This window comes from Monodelphis domestica, chromosome 3 (genome assembly GCF_027887165.1).
Source record: "Monodelphis domestica isolate mMonDom1 chromosome 3, mMonDom1.pri, whole genome shotgun sequence".
Taxonomy (NCBI): Eukaryota; Metazoa; Chordata; class Mammalia; order Didelphimorphia; family Didelphidae; genus Monodelphis; species Monodelphis domestica.
The window spans coordinates 223,457,952-223,476,430 of record NC_077229.1 but is presented as its reverse complement, the minus strand read 5'-3'; the positions used below and the strand labels follow the sequence as shown (position 1 = coordinate 223,476,430).

Genomic DNA, 18,479 nt, shown 5'->3' with positions numbered 1-18,479 from the left:
ACACTGTAGAACAATCCAATGTAATGGACTTTGGTATTACAAAACAATCCCAAGGGACTTATGAGAACGCATGCTATCCACATTGAGAGAAAGAACTGTGGGAGTAGAAACACAGAAGAAAAACATATGCCATCATTTGTTTATATAGGTATATGATTTGGGGTTTAGTTTTAAAAGATTGCTTTATTGCAAAAATGAATAATATGGAAATAGATATGTGATAACATTTGTATAACCCAATGGAAGGGCTAATTGACTCTGGAAGAGGGGAGGGAAAAATGAATCATGAAAAAATATTTTAAAATAATAAATAAAATAAAATATGGTTCTATTCATCTTATTCTCCATTCCCCCCTCCCCCACCTCCCAACACACATACTCCACAGAGAGCTCTGTGGCTCTGTTACATTCAGGAACAAATATTAATTCCTCTCTCTCCCATTTAAAGTTCTCCATAACTGGGCCTTGTCCTACATTTCTAGCCTCACACCCTATTCTTTCCCTGGAGAACTCTAACATTTATCTAGCTACAGAGGCTTCCTTCCTTCCTTCCTTCCTTCCTTCCTTCCTTCCTTCCTTCCTTCCTTCCTTCCTTCCTTCCTTCCTTCCTTCCTTCCTTCCTTCCTTCCTTCCTTCCTTCCTTCCTTCTTTCCTTCCTTCCTTCCTTCCTTCCCTCCTTCCTTCCTTTCCTCCTTCCTTCCTTCCTTCCTTCCTTCCTTCCTTCCTTCCTTCCTTCCTTCCTTCCTTCCTTCCTTCCTTCCTTCCTTCCTTCCTTCCTTCTCATATTTTTCCTTTACTTTTTCTATTTTGTTTCGATTATTTTTTTCAGATAAAGATTTACCATCTCCAGTTTTTGCCTTCCTCTCCCCCCATTAAGAAAGCAAAAAACCTCAAACTATATTACAAAGCAGCAGTCATCAAAACAATTTGGTACTGGCTAAGAGACAGAAAGGAGGATCAGTGGAATAGACTGGGGGAAAGCGACCTCAGCCAGATAGTATACGATAAACCCAAAGATCCCAGGTCTTGGGACAAAAATTCACTATTTGATAAGAACTGCTGGGAAAATTGGAAGACAGTGTGGGAGAGATTAGGAATAGATCAACACCTCACACCCTACACCAAGATAAATTCAAAATGGGTGAAAGACTTAAACATAAAGAAGGAAACCATAAGTAAATTGGGTAAACACAGAATAGTATACATGTCAGACCTTTGGGAGGGGAAAGACTTTAAAACCAAGCAAGACATAGAGAGAATCACAAAATGTAAAATAAATAATTTCGACTACATCAAATTAAAAGGCTTTTGTACAAACAAAACCAATGTAACTAAAATCAGAAGGAAAACAACAAGTTGGGAAAAAATCTTCATAAAAACCTCTGACAAAGGTTTAATTACTCAAATTTATAAAGAGCTAAATCAATTGTACAAAAAATCAAGCCATTCCCCAATTGATAAATGGGCAAGGGACATGGATAGACAGTTTTCAGATAAAGAAATCAAAACTATTAATAAGCACATGAAGAAGTGCTCCACATCTCTTATAATCAGAGAGATGCAAATCAAAACAACTCTGAGGTATCACCTCACACCTAGCAGATTGGCGAACATGACAGTTATGGAAAGTAATGAATGCTGGAGGGGATGTGGCAAAGTAGGGACATTAATTCATTGCTGGTGGAGTTGTGAACTGATCCAGCCATTCTGGAGGGCAATTTGGAACTATGCCCAAAGGGCGATAAAAGAATGTCTACCCTTTGATCCAGCCATAGCACTGCTGGGTTTGTACCCCAAAGAGATAATGGACAAAAAGACTTGTACAAAAATATTCATAGCTGCGCTCTTTGTGGTGGCCAAAAATTGGAAAATGAGGGGATGCCCATCAATTGGGGAATGGCTGAACAAATTGTGGTATATGTTGGTGATGGAATACTATTGTGCTCAAAGGAATAATAAAGTGGAGGATTTCCATGTGAACTGGAACAACCTCCAGGAAGTGATGCAGAGCGAGAGGAGCAGAACCAGGAGAACATTGTACACAGAAACTAATACACTGTGGTATAATCGAATATAATGGACTTCTCCATTAGTGGTGGTGTAATGTCCCTGCACAATCTGCAGGGATCAAGGAGAAAAAAACACTATCCAAAAGCAGAGGACAAACTGAGGGAATAGAAACACCAAGGAAAAGCAACTGCCTGACTACAATGGCTGAGGGGACATGACAGAGGAAAGACTCGGAGCGAACACTCTGATGCAAATACTAACAACATGGCAATGGGTTCAAGTCAAGAACACATATGATACCAGTGGAATCACGCGTCGGCCACGGGGGGTGGGAGGGAGGAAAAGAAAATGATCTTTGTCTTTAATGAAAAATGCATGGAAATGAACAAATAAAATACTATAAAATTTAAAAAAAAAAAAAGAAAAAAAAAAGAAAGCAAAAAAAAATCCCCTCTTACAACCATGTATAGTCAAGCAAAAAAAAAAATTCCTAGATTGGCTACTACTAAAAAAATCTCAGTCTTTTGAATCCTGAGTCTGAGTCCTGTCTTAATACTCAGCTGAAATCCCATCCTCAATCGGAAACCTTTCCTGGACACCTAACTCCTATTTGGACAGCAAGGGAAGGTCTACATTCATATAGTCTATATACATCTTATATCCAACTAGATATTTATTTGTTTTCTTTATTAGAATCTACCTTCCTTGAGAGCAGAGGTTGTGTAGTCAAATTTTGTATTCCTTTCTTTATTAAGTATTTAACAGTGAGTGACTGACACATAGTAAATATTTGTTGAGTGACTTCTACATTAAGACTTTCAGAGATGAGGGAACCATTTTGTACACTTCAGTCTATAATTCCTCTTTTAAAAAAATTTTTTTTTAATTTTATTTAATTAATCAATTTAGAAAAATTTCCCCTGGTTATAAGAATCATGCTCCTTTCCCTTCCCTCCCCCACCCCCTTCTGTAGTCAACATACAATTTCACTGGGTTTTACATGTATCCTTGATCAAAACCCATTTTCATATATTGATATTTGCACCAGGGTGATTATTTAGAGTTTCCACCCCCAATCATATCCCCCTCTATCCATGTGATCAAGCAGTTGTTTTTCTTCTGTGTTTCTACTCCCACAGTTCTTTCTCTGGATGTGGAAAGTGTTCCTTCTCATAAGTTCTTCTGGATTTTCCTGGATCATTGCATTGCTACTAGTAGAAAAATCTATTACATTCAATTGTACCACAGTATATCAGTCTCTGAATACTATGTTCTCCTGGTTCTGCTCCTCTCACTCTGCATCAATTCCTAGAGGTCATTCCATCAGTCTGTAATTCCACTGAATCCTCTCATAGATACTTCAGCAACCAATAAGTGAAAACCCAAATCTCTAACAATCTCTCCCTCCCCTTCCTTTTAAATCTATTGACAATGGTATAAATTATTCTACAGAAATACTTCTACTTACATCCATTTTAAATTGAAGCAGGAAGTTTTCCTGGAGAGCCAGAATCCTAAATGGAGAAAAATCCACAATCACCTGTGAATTATTATCACCAGAGTGCTATGAGTGAGTTTTCTTAGAACAGGATGGGTTCTTCTCTAAGAGAATTTGCTCAGTTACACAGGCAATATATTCCAGAGGCAGAACAGAGGGCTTTTTGCCTGGAGGGGGAGCTGAGGTGCAGTGGATAGAACACTGACTGGAGTCAGGAAGATGTGAGTTCAAATATTGCCACAAATGTTTAATAGCTGTGTGACCCTGGGCAAATTATTATTATTATTATTAACCACCTTTATCTTCTGTCTTAGAATTAATACTGGTTCTAAGGCAGAAGAATGGCAATGGCTAGGCAACAAGGGTTCAGTGACTTGCCCAGTGTTAAACAGCTAGGAAGTTTCTGAGGCTAAAATTTGAACTCAAGACCTCCCATCTCTGGGCCAGACTCTAAATCTACTGAGCTGCCTACTGAGCAGATTATTTAACACAAATTGCCTACTTTAGTTTACTTATCTGTAAAACGAGGACACATTGCCCAGGGTTGTTGTGAGGATAAAACGAGAATTATAAACTTTTTTGGAAGCCTTAAAGCACTATATAAATGCAAGCTATTATTATTATTTTTAATATTACTAATTGTTATTATTATTCTGGTGCTTAGATACTTTCTGAATTCCTTATTGTTCGGGATGACTATAACAATTAAGCAATTGTTGCTTCATGTTGGAAGTTAATATCAAAATTTCCTGACATCATCTGTGTAGACCCTTCTGTCCCCAAGACAGGTAGCATTCACTACACAGTGCCTTAGCAATTTTGTGAGCTATGATAGTCAAAAAATTCATTACCTGGTGAAATGGATCTCTGAGCTCAGGAGTCCTGATGCAGGAGTGAAAGCTTGAGCTAAGTAAAACCAGCTAGTGTTTATAAGTATATACACCTTCCTTCCAACTGGAGGAAACAGTTGCTTAATTAGATAAGAGGAGTTTAACAGCCCCACACCCTTACGGAGTTTGCTTCTGAACCCACTGTATTTTCTTAATGTTGCAGACCTTGCTAAGTCATTCAGATCCAACCGGCCATCTTTGTTTTTGTCAAAGATCTTCATCTGAAAAGAAGGGAAAATACTGGTGAAAAAGGCTGATGGTGATAAACCTGGCTAAGTGAACCTATGGGGACAGAATCTATAGAAAGAAGTAGGAGATGAATTCTAAAATATTCTCAAGAAAGTTCCAGCTCAAAACTTTACATTGTTGACCTTTCCATGTCTTTCCCTTTGCCCACCCCCTCTTCAGATATAGAATAATTTTACTACATGAAAGAGAACATTCTCTCCAAACAACAGGGACACCAGAATTGGGGTGGCAGACTAGGGGTATGGGGTGAGGAGGGAAGGATAGGACATTTGGATGAAAGGAGAATTTGGAAGTCTTGGAGATGGTGGAATTTTCTGTAAAGGCCACTGAGGAATTTGAAGCCGAGGAATTTTGAAGAGTTTAAAGTAAGTTGAGGAATTTGAGGACTTGAGATGGGTATTTTGCTAGAGTAGTTGCCATCACAAATATCGAAGTTCTGGTGGGTGATGTCAGGGAATGGTACAAGGGAGACAATGAGTCAGGAACTGAAATCACAGAGAAATTGAGAGAAATTATCTGGATAATTATAGCTAGGTAGTAGATAACTATAGCCATAAAAGGAATATTTGTTAAGTCCTGGGAGAACAGTCAGGCTTATCATTCAATTCAATTCAGCAAACACATATTAAGTGAGTGAATTTTAACTACGGCAGTCCTGATGCTCATATGCCTTATAATCTAGTAAGGAAATGTGTCACATTAACAGAGAGTTATAATATATAATATTGCATAACTGCATTAGAGGAATTCAACAAATGTTCTATAAGTACCCAGAAGGAGGTTGTAGTGAACAGAAGGAACCAAAAAAACCAGAAATAAGACAGTGCTCTTTATCTTTGAATGAATGATGACATCCTTTCCACAGAGCTAGATAGCTCAGTGAATAGAATGCTGAGTGGAATCAGAAAGACCTGTGTTCAAATTCATCTCACTCCTATCTATGTGATCCTGGGCAAATCATTTAATCCTGTTAGCCTAGTAAAAGGTACCACTGGATGCACTGTAGAAAGAAATGGAAAACTCCAGTATCCTTGCCAAGAAAAACTCATGGATAGCTATGGTCCATGGGGTCATAAAGAACAAGATATAAAAGGTTTAAAAACCTATACACACACACAGGGGACAGCTAGGTGGCTCAGTAGATTCATAGCCAGGCCCTAAGATGGGAGGTTCTGAGTTCAAATCTGGCCTTAGACATTTCCTATCTGTGTGACCCTGGGCAAGTCACTTGACTCCCATTGCCTAGCCCTTACCACTCTTCTGTGTTGGAACCAATACACAGTGTTGATTCTAAGATGGAAGGTAAGGGTAAAGGTAAGAAGGAAGGTAAGGATTCCAAGATGGAAGGGTTTAAAAAAAGAGTAAGCCATGATTGAATGACTGAACTACGATAACAAGTCCTTCAAAAGCAGAAGGGAATCTACAATTCCCCACCCAATTTATGTATGTTTCTCATTTGTGTATTTGGGCATGCATGCTTCTATCTAGAATTGTGTGGCAAAGCCAATCTCTCTCTAACTGTAGATGGTTTTACTGTGGCTATAACCTAGAACACAAGAATCCTGGGAAAGGTCATTAGACCCGAGGTTGAGAAACAACATTTCTAGCTTGAGCTCAGCCATTAAGAAGCTGTGTGATGTGGCATTAGTCATTTGTCCATTTATCTGTCCATCGTTAGTAGCTGTAAGGTCCCATGAGCTCAAATATTCTATAACTAGCCAAGCTTTGACAGTTCCTTCCAGATTCAATTTTCCATGATAATTTGAAGACTTGCTGAAGAAGGAGAAATACTACTTAAGCACCTTCCCTTCCTTGTCAGCAAGTGGGATCCTTCAGACAAGTTCTGCTGACAGAGCAAACCAGGAACTCCAGAGCTCCCACAGCTGCAGCCAGGCTTGTCAAGAGGTTAACTGCTTCAATGATGATAAAAGCACCATAATGGGCAGTTGTTGGGCTGTGAAACATTGGTGGGATAAATTTAGGTTCTCAAAAATTGTGGCTTAATGGCTTTTCCATTCATTTCACTCTCAACTCAAACCCAGACAGTGGTAGAAGTGTCATCAATCAACCACTCACTCACTCCACAAGCATATTTTAGTTAAAATATATGAGCCTACTGTATTCCATTCAACAAACATTTATTAAATGCACACCTCATCCAGAGCACTGTACAAGGTGTCTCGAGAGATGCAAATTTCAGATCAGACCAGATACTAGAATTCATGGTGTTCAAATAGAGTACCTCCATTTCCCACCTCGTTGTATAAATCACACTTCAACTCTCCATGCCTGGAATTTATGACCTTTTCATGCCTCTCAGAATTTTTATCTTCCTTCAGGGCTTAGCTCATGTACCACTGCTTCAGGTTAAAAGAGTAAGGAATGGGGGCAATGAGATGGCTCTGTAGATTGAGAGCCAGGTTTAGAGATGAGAGAACCTGGGTTCAAATCTGGCTTCAGATACTTTCTACATGTGTGACCCTGGGCCAAGGGCAATCATCCCTGATTGCCTCTCACTTACCATTAGAATTGATACTAATTCAGAAGGTAAGGGTTTAAAAAAAAACTAGCAAAAATATAGTTATTTGGGGACAACTAGGTGGCTCAGTGGATTGAGAGTCAGGCCTAGAGATGGGAGGTCCGAGGTTCAAATCTGGCCTCAGACACTTCCAATTTTGTGACCCTGGACAAGTCATTTAACCCCCATTGCCAGCCCTTACCTTTTGTTTGCCTTGGAATTGTATTGATTCTAAGATGGAAGGTAAGGGTTTTTTTTTAAATAGAGAAAGGAATAATTAAGTGAATTTTCTTTATAATTAAAAATTATTTTCTAGAATGATTGGAAAAGTTCACATCTCTGCCAAGAGTTAACTAGTGTTTTCCTAAAGGCCTTCCAACAAGACTACTGTTTGTTATCTTTTCCAATTTTCTGATCTTTAGGTGAAATCTTCATTTTTATAGCCCCTCTTTGTAGCATGGTTGGCAGCTATATAGAGCACTGTATAGAGTCCCAAGTCTGGAGTTGGGAAGACTTGAGTTCAAATCTAGATTCATATACTTACTAGCTGTGTGAATCTGGGTAAATCACTTAACTGTCTGCCTCAATTTCCTCATCTATAAAATAAGCCAGAGAAGAAAATGGCAAACCACTCCAGTGTCTTTGCCAAGAAAATCCCAAATGGTGTCACAAAGAGTTAGATACAACTGAAATAACTGAAAAACAACAAAAATAGCATTGATAGATGGTTTCATGAGTTGTAGCCAAAAAAATTAATTGCTTAGGTGCTAGCCTTCTGGTGATTAACTTGTCCAAAGTTGAATAGGTGAATCACAGAAATAGAATCACTGAATGTCAGAACTGGGAAAGACACTAGCATCCATCTCTGTCCAACCCATACCTGAAAGCACATTCCTTCTATAACACACCAAAAAGGTGGTTATCTAGCCATTTTTTAAGGACCTCCAATGCCCTCTCAAGAGTCTTCATTCATTCAGACACCTCATTGTTAGAGAGTTTTTCTTCTCATCAAGCCAAAATTTGTTTCTTTTCATTTTCTACCCATTGTACCTAGTTCTTCCCTCTGGGAACAGAAAGACCAATTCCAATTCCTGTCCACTTGACAGTCCTTTAACGCTTTAAGACAGCATTCTCTTCTCTAGCTCATAGGGCTTCCAATTCCTCCAACAGACCACTTTCTCCACGAATTTGAGGCTCTTCATCATCTTAGTTCTTTTCCTCTGAATACTCACCAGCTTGTTATATGTAACCCACCTTATATTTAAGTTGATTTTTTTTTTAACAGAAAAATAAGAGTTCCATGTATTCCTATTCAATCTCATTCCATTTTATTTGGCCCATTGTTCTAACCTGTTGAGAATATTTTGCAACCTGATTCTTTCATTTTCTTTTTGTTAGTTAGTCCTCCTCTGCTCTGAATAGTCAGTCTGTCCCTGCAAAAAAATACTAGCATAAACACTAGAATACTCCAGTCCCACCTCCCCCCCCACCCCAATCAGCTATTAGTAGATGGCTATTAGGTAGTTGTTTGATTGAATTTAAGGCTGTTCCCCCCCCCCCCTTCCAAACAAAACTGGCTATTCTTAAGACAGAAAGTTAAGTCTAACCCAGGGGTTAGCTTTTTTTTGGTGTCAGAGGCTTTTTTGGTAGTCTGATGAAATCTCTTCTCAGTATCAAAGTACATAAAATAAAATACAAAGGATTAAAAGAGGGAGATGATTTAAATGAAATTACATTCAATTATATTGGAATGGAGTTTAAGAACCCCTGAAAACTATTCTTAATGCCATAGTTTAGGATCTGAATGACCAGGAAGGAGGAGTCTATAAATGTGTCTTTGAAAGAGACTCTGGTAAATAGATCATGCTTACTGACTGTATTGATAAATATAGATTTTTTACTTGACCCTAAAGCTTCATAGTTCTTTATATTTGTCTCTGGGCCCTGTAAATGAGGAAGAAGCTTTGGGAATAGAGAATCACTGGGGATTATTGAATAGGCGAAAGCCATTCAATTCTTTTAATTTCATTTCTAGCAAGAATGTCAAGACATCTACTAATAGCTGATCCATATGGAAAGAGATTGGAAGGAAGATCTTCTAGAGGCAAAAAGAGTAGTTAGGTCTTTGCAGTGGTCCAAAGATTATTGATAATGACAGTATCCTGGGAATAGAGCCTGGACCTGTGAGCTTACTGATATAAAGCATTTTCAGAAGAAACTTGCTTTGCTGATGAAAGTTGATATCTTCTCTCCAAATTTTAGATCTTAAAACATTTCTTATAGTGCTGAAAGGTGACACACAGCCAGTATATGTCAGACTGGAATTGAACTCTGCTCCTTTAAATTTATTTGTCTATTTCAGCTACAACTTAAGAAACTTAAAAAAAAAATACTTTGGGTTTCACTTACTTATGAACTTAATTTCTCCCAGGGCTATATAGCTTGCTTTTCAAAAATTAAAACAAAATTAAAATATTTTTTCTCTACCCAGATTACTAATTTTTCTTTTTCTCCCTGCCTCCTATTGATGTCATGTTTTTGTTACATGTCAAATATGGATTTCATTAACATGCTGTTTCCTTCCTTGCCCAGATCATTAATTAGGAAGTTAAATAAGACCAGATCAACAGAATCTTCATTCTTACTGTTCATTGAGTATATTACCAAGGCTCATCCAGCATTTATGTCCATTTTTAAATGTTACTATCCTCATCCAAGCCAGCTTGAAGTAATTTAGTAAGCAAAACTTCTTAAGTAAGACATTTGATTTAAAAAAAAAATTGCCTGAACAGCAGCAGAGTGAGGTAGGTCCCACTTCCTGCAGTACCTCTGCTGCTATTCCCATGGTAGGATTCTTCTCCTTGCATCACAGTTCTGAATAATCAAAGGCCTAGTTGATCCCTCAGGACATATACTGTTTCCATCATCTAAACTGTTCTCAAAAATAAGCTCACTGGACAGGGTCAGTTACTGTTATTCATTCATGTCCAAAAAATGTTTGAAGATCTGAATGAATGTTTAAGATAACTCACCAAATGTACTCAGCCTCATAGACAGGTTCCTAAAGTCTCCAGATGGAGACATTTAATTGACCAAACATTCTTTTCAACAGACATCAATCAAAGTTTTGTGGAAGCTTCAGCCTACATAGACTTAATATAGAAGGGAAGAGAAGGATAGAGAGATGGAGAGAGGGAGGGAGATAGAGGAGGAGGAGATCGATAGAGGAGAGAGATTAACAAATGGAGGAACAGAGTAAGTGAGGGAGATGGAGAAGGAAATAAATGGAGGAGGAAACAGATGAAAGAGGAGATAGATGGGAGAGGGCGGGGAGGAAGAAGAAAGATTAATGGGCAGAAGGGGGAAAAATACAGAGCTAGAGAGAGAAAAAAAGGAGAGAGATGAAGGAATAGAGATTAATGAGGGGATAAAGAGATGGAGAGAGGGAGGGAGATAGAGATAAAAGAAGAATAAAGTGGGTCAGAGAGTAGCAGGAAAAGGGGAGGCAAAAGAAAAAAGGGAAGAAATGAGATGGAGAGAAAAGAAGAAGGTGGGGCAGTGAGAGAAAGAATATAATAGATTGAAGTATAATAGCATAAAGGATAGAGGACTGAGTTTTGAGTTAGGAAGATTTTTGTTCAGATCTCAACTTTGACCCTTACTAGTCCTTTCTAAGTAGTTAGTATAAAAATAACCTTTATTTATTAGATAAAGTCTTATAGATCTTATCTTAGTTGATCTCTACAACAGTCCTATGAAATTAGAATGATTTTATTTGCCTCAAGGGGTCAGAGAGGTGGCTCAGCGGATTGAAAGTCATGACAGAGATGGGAGGTCCTGAGTTCAAATTTGACCTCAAACACTTGCTAGCTGTGTGACCCTCTCTTCTTCCAATATACAGTGCTAATTCTAAAATGGAAGGTTAAAAAACAAGATAAAGCTTGCCTGAAACAAGTATTCTTATTTCCACTTTACAGATAAGGAAACTGAGACACAGTGACTTGCCCAAGATGATGCTAGTAAATGACCTGGATTTGAATTTGTGAAGGTTGGATGTGGCTCTCCCCTGATTATAACAATGAAGGTACTTAACTCTTACTTGATTGTGAAGGTTAAATTGTAATCCCCTGTCTATTTTTAGATTTTAATCCCCAAAAGCATAAACACAGTACTTAAAGTTGAGTATGGAGATCTGCCCATTTTGGATTTAATAAAAAAAAAAGGTATGAATGCCCATCTCACACACTAAGTGGGAGGTCTGTGACCCACGTGTGAAAGAGTGAGTGACAAATCAGAATCAACTGACTGCCTTCTGGACGGTCCTAGAGTAGAGTGTCAGCTGTGATTGGTAGACATAAAGATTAAGGGAAGTGACGCAAGAAAAAAGGTCTTTAAAAGAAAGTGACAAGGGCCTGACAGTAGTTCTTCTGGAAGTTCAACTTAGACTTCCACTTCTGTTGGAGTTCCACTGACAGTTCTACTGGAGTGGAGAATAATTCTTCATTCAGAAGTGCTGCCTGGACCTGTTTTCCTGGTGACCTTGTTCCTTTGAACAGACACATGGTGAGTGTAAAGGCTGGCTACCTTTCCATTGGCCTTTCTGGAGGGACCAGCCTCTCAAGAGGTCCATCATCTTGAGACTCCTTTCCCTTGGTTGGGCCTCTGAGCTCCTGCCTGACTCAGAGGAGGCCAGAGTAGCTATCTCTCTCTTTTTCTTCTCTTTCTCTCTTCCTTAATATCTTCCCTCTTATTGTAAAATAAACTACCATAAATTCCATTCTGACTTTAGTAATTAATTTGGGATTTAGTAATTAAATCCCTGGTGACAAACTAAAATATATTCAGTCCAAACATCAATTTAGCAAATTCAAGTCTTTTTGATCAAATCCAGTGTGCTTTTCATGACACCATGCTTCTATTGTAAAGTGTCTGCTACCTTGAATTCCCCCAAAATTCAAATATAAAAAGATCATTAGTCAAAGTGGTAGGGGTTTAGCAGCACACCATACTTTTGTTTCTTATTGTGTTAGTTACTTGTAGTGTTAGTCTGTCCATTGTAAAGCCTTGTCTCAACCTGTAGTTTTTTCTGTATATATGAAAGCACTTTCCTCTCCTCCTACAAGCACTTTTCTGAGTCTTCTTCTTTCTTACTGACTTTTTTCCACTAAGATCCTTTTGAGTATGTAATAGGATGTCAATTATTGAGACTATTTGTGTACTTAATGAGGTGGAAAATCAGTTTTTCAGTCTTTCCCTTAACTTGGGTCTTTCACACTAGATTTTGGGGGTCAATCTTTAGCTAGAGCTTTAGAAAACCAGGTAGACAGTATTCTTGGTCTTTTCACTATTATTCCTTTTCAAACAAATTTAAAAATTGGAGAATATTAGGCATGCAGACTTTAAAGTAAGAATTGCTATAATGTGTGCTGCTAGAACCTATGCTGAACTTTCTTTCCATGGTTCTTTATGCTGTTTGTTCACCTCCCTTCACTTGTGGAATTCCTATTCATTTCCTAAAGGTCAATTTAAAAGCTTCATATTCAATAAAGGTAAAGGAGATTTACCAGGTATACACACTCCTTCCCTTCTCCCAACACATACACACACACACACACACACACACACACACACACACACACACACACACACACACACACCCTATTTCTTAGTAGCACTTGTTTCTACTTTTCTAACTGATCACTAACAGCTGTGTATATATTTTTTACACTTATTGCTGTTCCACTTTATCTTATTAAACTTAGTCTAAAATTTTTGGTTATTGACTTGTCAATCAATGTTATTTCTGCTAAATTTGTGTCATCTGAAAAATTGATAAGTATGCCATCTATGCCTTTTAGCCATGCCATTTATAAAAAATCTGGACAACTCAAGGCTAAGGACAGACTTATCCATCTAATTCTAATACCAGCTAGCCCACATCTCTCCATTTTCCCCATGAGAACAGTATTAGAGAATTTATCTAAATATTTGTTAAAATCAAGGAAAACTATATACATAGTCTAATAACTTTGTGAAAAACAAACTAAGTTTATTCTGGAATGTCTTGCTCTTGATAATATAGCTCCTAATGTTCACTGCTTCCTTTCTAAATTTTCATAAACCATCCTTTTAATACTATACTAGAGGTGTTAAACAAATGATCCATGGATCATAAAAATTTTAAAGCCATATTAAAATATAATTGGGAAATATTTAACAAAATAAATAAAAACTACAACAAAATAAAGATAATATTACATTTTTAAACCAAATCAATATGTGACCCATAGGGATCTTTATGTATAGATTAGTGGCTTCTATTTCTACTTGAGTTTGATATCACAATTCAAGAATTTTTATACATACTCTATGATGATTCCAAGAATTGTAGTTAGACTAATTTCATTTGTAGAATCAATTCTCTTCCATTTATTGAAAATCTGGTCACCATTTGCCCTACTTCAATTCTAGCACACATTTCTTAGCCTCCAAGATCACTGTAAGTAGTTAATCAATTGCATTGTCAAGGCTTTCAGGACCCTGGATATAGTTTCAATGGATCTAGTAACTGAAATTTATCAAGGGTAGCTTGGAGTTCTCATTCTCTCTATTCTGTGCAATACAAAGATCACCCTTCTTGACTGATCAGAAGCATCAGCTCATTCTTTATATTTACCTCTCCTATTCCCAAAGCCTTGAGAGCACTAATGAAAGCACAACCATAAAGTCTCCCTCAATATTAATTTTTGGATTCCTTCCAGCTGTAACATATGTACTCAAATCAATCGACAGAAGTGAGTAGGAGTTATCAGATTTGCCAAGTATTGGGAAGTTCTCTGTCATATCCTGGATACGCTCCCTGACAAGATAGTAGACCTCTCTTTTATTAGCATCAGGCCAACAAAAAATTGCCTCAGATTTCTGGAGCAAAGAATCACTAATTATTATCTCTGATCTTCCTGAATAATCTTTCCCCTGACGGCATCTATAAATACATAGCTTCTTTCCTTAAAGTAATTATACGTAGACTTTTTGGATCATATATCCTTTTTGGTAAAATTTTTTTGAGCACATATCCAAAATATATAATTACATGTACACATTCTGGCTCTAAAATAGTCAGTATTTTATAATGTATACAAAAGGATATGTTAAATATGAAGTAAATCACATATTAAAACTTAATTTTATTTTGTCTACTGACACACAAAAAAATTTTTATCTCATTTAAAAATTGATGTGATTGGATATAATATCTTTTTAAAATATTGATTTAATTAATTTAAAATTTTTTAAATTAATTAATTTTTAAAAACCTTTACCTTCTGTCTTGGAATCAATACTATGTATTGATTCCAAGGCAGAAGAACAGTAAGGGCTAGGCAATGGGGGTTAAATGATTTGCCCAGCATCACACATCTATGAAGTGTCTGAGGCCAGATTTGAACCCCAAGACCTCCCATCTCTAGACCACCACTCTCAATCCACTGAGCCACCCAGCTGCCCTACAATTTAATTATTTTTGACATAGAAGTCCAATGTCTTGGACTGAGTTCAATTTATTCAAATATCTGGTTTTAATGTTTGTCATGGTGGGAAAAGATACCTTAAAATATCAATAGGTCAAATGGAAAGATTATATCATCTGTCTCATTTAATAAATCATGATATTACATTTCAAATACTATCTAACAATAATGCAAAGGTTTTTGTTGTTGTTGTTGTTGTTGAAATTCACCTAGAGAATTTCCATGTGGTGGAAAGCAGGAGCAGGGATGGCTTAGTAGGCTAGGTTCCAGATTCAGAGGGTGCTTCCTCTGGTCAAGAGAAGGGGATAATAGAAAGGCAGATGATGGCAAGATACCCAAGTGAGCTCTGATTTCCTCAGACTGCATGGACTTTATTAGCTTCCAAGCTGTCTGGTTGTTTTTGTGTTTATATGCCCATCCTCTGTCCCAAGAGTTTTATCTATATACTCTATGCCTCCCTACCACCAAGGTGAAGATGCAAAAAGATTCCCATTCCAAGGGAAGTAGAATTTTCCTGTCCCAAACACATACTAGAGTCAGGGGTCATGAGGGGTGTGTACTAAGTGGAGGTGAGGCCAGGAGGATAGAGGTTCAGCTGAGGAATGATTGCCTACTCCCTTGGGGAGGAGTATGTATGACTGAGCCCAATGAAGGGGTTTAGGCAAGGAAAAGAGAAATTATGAGTTGTTTGCCTTACTTCTAAAATTTTCTTCATATACTCCAATGGATGTGTGCTCCTTGAGGTCACCCCTTTTGGGGTACCATTGTGTTTTATGCAGTTGTCCCTTCCAAAAAGGGAACAAATAGGTCTTTTTTTTTTTGCTATGGAAAGAACTTTGTATCTCTTACTTTCTACCAGGTGTTCAGTGGTACTATTTCTCTTCTCATGCATGTTACATTAATTTATCTTCCAAATTCTTAATGCAGATCAAGATTTTCTTCTTTCTCTTCAAGTTCTTTTTCTTCTTTATTTTTCTTCTTTATTTCCCCATTCAAGCCTCCCTCCTCCCCTAGAAAAAATATTCTTCCCAATAACTTGGAGAATGGAGAGGAATTTCTTGACTGATTTTACCTATTTTTCAAGGAATGAGACTATTTTGCTTTAGCTTAGAAACAATCACTTGACCATAGCACAAACCAACATCATATATTCCATGCAGGTCCCAGAAATTTCTTTCTGTTCTCCAAATTTGTTAGAAATGGTCTCCTCAATTCTCTTTTACTCATGTGTAGAATAAGCTGACATAATCCAGAGGATGTTAGGTTATTTTTTTTTTGTCATTAACTCCCAAAGTAAAAACCTCTAGTGTGAAGATTATTTTAAAGGATTTAATACCAAATAACTAATCACTATATCCAATGATAGAAAGGAAAACTATTCTGGAAAACCAAAATGTTTCCATCCCAGTTTATTGACTATAGAAATTATTTGCATGATGGTAGGCCCAAGAGATACTTGTGCTCTCTTCTTCCTCTTTCTCTTGGTTAAATTTCTACCATTGGCTTTAGATATAAACAAAATAGGCATCAATGTGCATAATATGATTCACAGAACCCAAACAAACCTATACACATATACATGTCCTCCACCTGCTTAACATGTTTAAATTCCTCCATTGGAGCTTCACTCATTTGATCCTCTTCCAAAGTGTTAATGTGTTGGAAGTATGCATGACAAATTATATCATTAATATTTTGTGTGAGTTTTAAAAAATATGATCACTTCTCCCATTTTGGAGCTAGCAAACCTCAGGGCACTGAATGAATAGATATTTTTGATGCTAGGATTAAGGAAGGGAAATGTTTGTTCAAGGAGAACAACTCTGGGGAGGTTAGATCTATGTGGAATACCTTGATAGACAATGGGAATCCACTACATATCTTCAGGCAGGGGATGGGTGGGGGTTGGCAAAAAAAGACAGACATGAGGCTCAGCGGCATACAACAGGAAGGAAGAAGGTCACAGAGATAATCTTCATCTCCATCATAGTTTACCCTAGGGCCAACTCTGACAAAGCATCTTGTTAAAGATGATGAACTATTTTTTGAGGAAAGTGGGCATTACTATGAACAAAAACCTAAATGTCAATTGTTTTCAATGGAAATGTTCTTTGCAATCCAGACATCTTGAGAACCAATGTTTCATTTGGCTCAGTTTATTTAACCAATTAATGAAATAGAGATCATACCATTCAGGGCCAATATCACCACAAAGTAATATAAACAATTCATCATTTCAAAAACTCCCTAGTAGTTTTTCACACCTTGGGTGATGCCTTTCAGTCGGTTTCAATTTTAATTCATTTTCCAAATTATTTTTCTATTAAAGGGTTTCAGAGTAACTTGAATCAATAAGGGACCTGGAGATTTCTCTGCAACTAAGAAACTGCTTCCTGGTGTTGAGGGATTTCCTATTCTGTCTTTTATGGCTGAACATATTTTTGCTCCGGATTTCCTTCATTGCTTTACTAGCAATTAAAAAAGATCAACACATCAATGATTTCTATGATTGAGAATCTGTCCTAGGATTTTGTTTTCATCTTTTGTGCTATTAACAAATTATTACTAAGATGATTTCCTCCTCAGCTTAAAAATATTCCTTTTGACCAGGGTCTGAGCTAGGAGAGTGTAAGAGCACTACAATCAGAATTCCAGAGGTAGTACATATATCTTTGGGTGACTTAGGGTCAACCTCAGTGTTTTTATTTATTTATGCTGAAACTAAGCTGCAAGACAAAAGTGACTTTTCTAATGTCAGAATAAATATATGTGATAGTCAGGAAATCTTAGTTTTAAGCTTTTTAGGCAACCACAAGTCACTCAACTTCTATATCCCTTAATTACTGTCATTTATAAAATGAGATGAAAAATTTGCTATGCTCTATAATTGAATTCAATTATGAAGATTCTAATATGCAAAATGGCACTATACTAGGTGCTAGGGATACAGAGTCATTATTAGAATGGGGCAACTAGAGTTTTGTCCCGAGCTACCAAATTCGGAATGTGTCAAAATCATTTTCTGGTCAAAGGAAAGAGGACCAGTTAATAACTGCATCACTGTTTGGCCACTACCACCACTGTGGCCAACCAGGAAAGTATTTACAAAAAAAAACCCTTCATTTAAAATTAGGTCATTACGTACCAATTCATAATGAAAATTCATCATGGTACTGTACTAGACCTGAGAGAATCAGAGGAGCCTATATAGCCGGAAAGGTCCTCAGAGGCCAGCTAATCCAACCCCTCATTTTGCAAATCAGGAAACCGAGACCTGGAAAAGAGAACTGACTCATCCAAGATCCCACAGGAAGCTTCTAGTCCTGTTACTCCAGAGTTAGTACTCATTCAGACAGAAATAAGTCAAGAACTTACTGTCTAGAGGGGAAGAAAGATACATTATAATCATGATGTGATATAAAATATGATGAATGCATATAAGTGTTGAAAAAAAGATATATTATTTGCAGTGATTTCTGGCTGATTGGGAAGAGGGGGATGATCAGGAAAGATTTCATGGAGTAATTAGTATTTGGGATAGGCCTTAAAGAATGGATAGTGACAAAAGGGCAAAATGACAAATGCTGGAGGGGATGTAGAAAAGTGGCGACACTAATACACTGTTGGTGGAACTATAAACTGATTTAACCATTTTAGAAAGCAGTTTGGAATTATACCCAGACAGCTATAAAACTGCATACATACTTAGACCAGCAATAGTGTTGCTGGGACTGTTTCCCAAGAAGATCAAGGAAAAAAGAAAAAAACCTCTATGTTCCAAAATA

The 18,479-nt window shown here is 37.2% G+C and overlaps 1 protein-coding gene across 2 annotated transcripts in view; it reads right to left on the bottom strand.

Annotated features, from left to right (window-relative positions):
• The window catches only part of SCGN (secretagogin, EF-hand calcium binding protein), a 70,146-nt gene that overhangs the window by 11,348 nt on the left and 40,319 nt on the right, over window positions 1-18,479 (bottom strand). For both annotated transcript variants that reach the window (XM_001375316.4, XM_056823527.1), the window contains 2 exons: window positions 4,564-4,619; window positions 3,479-3,524 (listed from right to left, as the gene is read on the bottom strand). In XM_001375316.4, the coding sequence (XP_001375353.2) occupies window positions 3,479-3,524; window positions 4,564-4,619 (102 nt within the window). The remainder of the gene's footprint in view (window positions 1-3,478; window positions 3,525-4,563; window positions 4,620-18,479) is intronic.